Source organism: Carya illinoinensis, chromosome 14 (assembly GCF_018687715.1).
Source record: "Carya illinoinensis cultivar Pawnee chromosome 14, C.illinoinensisPawnee_v1, whole genome shotgun sequence".
Lineage (NCBI taxonomy): Eukaryota > Viridiplantae > Streptophyta > Magnoliopsida > Fagales > Juglandaceae > Carya > Carya illinoinensis.
The window spans coordinates 15,885,991-15,888,957 of NC_056765.1; the positions used below are offsets into that span (position 1 = coordinate 15,885,991).

General features: G+C 37.6%; 1 protein-coding gene across 1 annotated transcript; it reads left to right on the plus strand.

Annotated features, from left to right (window-relative positions):
- The first annotated feature begins 338 nt into the window (after positions 1-338).
- Positions 339-2,466, plus strand: LOC122294001. The gene is made up of 2 exons (XM_043102472.1): positions 339-1,200; positions 2,092-2,466. Exon 1 carries the CDS (start codon positions 357-359, stop codon positions 1,059-1,061), a length of 705 nt encoding a protein of 234 aa, XP_042958406.1. The 5' UTR covers positions 339-356; the 3' UTR covers positions 1,062-1,200; positions 2,092-2,466.
- Positions 2,467-2,967: the final 501 nt, after the last annotated feature.

Consider the following 2,967-nt stretch of genomic DNA (forward strand, 5'->3'; position numbering starts at 1 on the left):
CAAAGAGTTTGAAGAGGTTTGTTCTACATTCATGGACCGGACTTGCACTAAGGAGGTTATAAGGCTTAAGTTGTTCCCATTTTCTTTAAAAGATAAAGCTAAAACATGGTTGAATTCATTGAGACCTAGAACCATAGGTACATGGCAAGAGATGCAAGTAGGATTTTTGAAAAAATTCTTCCCAATACATAGGACAAATGCTTTGAAAAGATAAATCATGAATTTTTCTCAAAAGGATTCTGAAACTTTTTATCAATGTTGGGAAAGGTTCAAAGATCTATTAGATTCATGTCCACACCATGGTTATGAACATTGGCGTGTGATTAGTTTTTTTTTATGAAAGTTTGACACCTAAAATGCGCCAATTTGTACAAACCATGTGTAATGGAGAATTTTTTGACAAAGAGCCTGAGGAGGCATTTGAATATTTTGATTATCTTGCTGAAAATGCCCAATCTTGGGACACAACTGATGTGCATGATAGGTCTAGGCAGGTTGAGTCTAGTCACGGAAAATATATTGTAAATGAAGATGATGATTTGCGTGCTAAATTAACCTTGCTGTCTAGAAAAGCGGAAGCCATGGAATTGAAGAAAGTAAATGAAGTGCATGTTATCCCTAAATTTTCTGAGAAGTGTGGCATATGTGAGGATCATGAGCATTCAACTAATGAATGTCCCACGATCCCTGCTTTCAAGGAAGTATTGTTGGACCAATCTAATGCTGTAAACATGATACATAAACCATATTCTGGTCTTTACTCTAATTCTTATAATCCAGGATGGAGGAGCCACCCAAATCTCAGTTGGAAGGGTGACCAACATGTAACTCCAGCAACCTTGGCCCCAGGGCCCTCTCAACTGGCAATTCAAGCACCTCCAATGCAAAAGAAGGGACTTGAAGATACGATTCAGCAGCTGAGTGTGACACTTCAACAGTTCATGCAAGGTCAAGCAACACTCAACAATCAGAATTCATTGGCAATTAATGACATACGGAGTTCCCTCACAAGGTTGACTACATCTTTAAGTACCCAAGAGAGGGGTAAATTTCCTGTATAGTCACAACCAAATCCACAAGGGCAGCCTCATCAAGTGCAAGCAATAATTGAGGATCCTAACTTAAAGTCGGTCAAAGCGGTGACTACTTTAAGAAGCGGTAAGGTGGTAGACATTCCAGCACATGAGCCATACAATTCTGGTAAGGTCTCTAACCCTTCTAATAAAGATGGAGAGCATGTTTCTGATGAGCATGAGAAAATTCATTGTCCTATACCTGCTCCTTTTCCTCAGCGATTAGTTCCGTTGCATAAAGATAAGCATCTTGCTGAAATTCTTGAGGTTTTTAGCCAAGTTCGGATTAACATCCCTTTGTTAGATGCTATTCAGCAAATTCCTGCCTATGCAAAATTTTTAAAGGATCTATGCACTGTGAAAAGAAAGTTGAATGTGCAAAAGAAAGCTTTCCTTACTGAGCAGGTTAGTGCTATCATTCAGAGTAATACACCACCTAAATACAAGGACCCTGGAGCACCTACAATTGCTTGTGTAATAGGAAATTCAAAAATTGGTCACGCTTTGTTGGATCTTGGTTCAAGTGTCAATTTATTGCCTTACACTGTGTATGAACAGCTTGGTTTAGGTGAACTGAAATCCACACCTATCATTCTGCAACTTGCTGATAGATCAATAAAAATGCCTAGGGGTATAGTTGAGGATATTTTGGTTCAAGTTGATAAATTTTACTATCCTGTGGATTTTGTGGTGCTTGATATGAACTTGTCAAATCCATCTACTTTCCAAGCTCCTGTAATTCTTGGTAGACCATTTCTTGCTACATCTAATGCATTAATTAATTGTAGAAGTGGAATTTTGAAATTGAGTTTTGGAAACATGACATTGGAGCTGAATATCTTTAATACTTGCAGGCAACCTCAGGATTTAGAAGAAGTTAAGGAAGTTAATTTGCTGGAAAATATCCTTGATGAGGACTTTCACTTGAATCTTCCTTCTACTGATTTACATTTGTGATTAGAAACTGTGCTAAGTGATGTAAATATACTTGATGATACTTCTAATGTTTCTTTCGCAGGAACCGGGCATGGGGTGCCTTGGCAACCAATGTTTGCAGAGTCGCCACCTTGGGCAGCACCTATAAAACCATCTTCAGATAACAGACACCATCTCATTGGAGCACTCAGGACACTCAAAAATTCAAATCTGAGGTTGAATAATTTTTTTTATGATGACCTTCACTTGTTTAAATATTGCTCTGACCAAATGTTTCGAAGATGTTTAGCTAACAAACACATCCAAAGTAAGATTTTTGATCCTGGTAAGTTAAGGTTTCGGTGGAGTGGGCCTTATTTGGTTAAAAAAAGTTTTCCCTCATGGTGCTATTGAGGTTGCACCTGAAGAACCTACTTTGCATTTGCTTGATCCTAATTGATGGTTCTTGATCTATCCATTTCTTTTCATTGTTTTCTTTTGTTCTTCAGTTTTTATTTTTATTTTTTTTTGGTTGCATTCCTTTCAAAGCTATCCAGGTACTTCCTTTTCCTCTTTCCTTCAGTTTTTCTTCAAATTTTCGGTTCTTCTGTTAGTTGTTTTGCCCCTTAACTAGTTGAAAGCAGTTGGGGGGTGGAAGAGAATTTAATTTTCTGTTTGCATGCCTTACACTTATGTTGGTCCACTTTGGGGGGAGTGTTAGTAATGAGTTGAAAGCAGATTAAATCTCTCATTCTTGAATTTTACATGCTGGAAAGTGATTCAAAAAAAAAAAAAAAAAAATTGGATCCGTCCGTGACCTGACAAGTGTAGCTGGAGATTTGAAAAAAATCGCCTGATGTTGTTGACAAACAAGATTGAAGGCTCCGAGTTTCTAAGAAATGTCACTTTCACCGAAAAAAAAAAATCACATTAGTCTTTGACTTGGATGATAGCTCGTCTGGTTCTTTATGCTATCTCT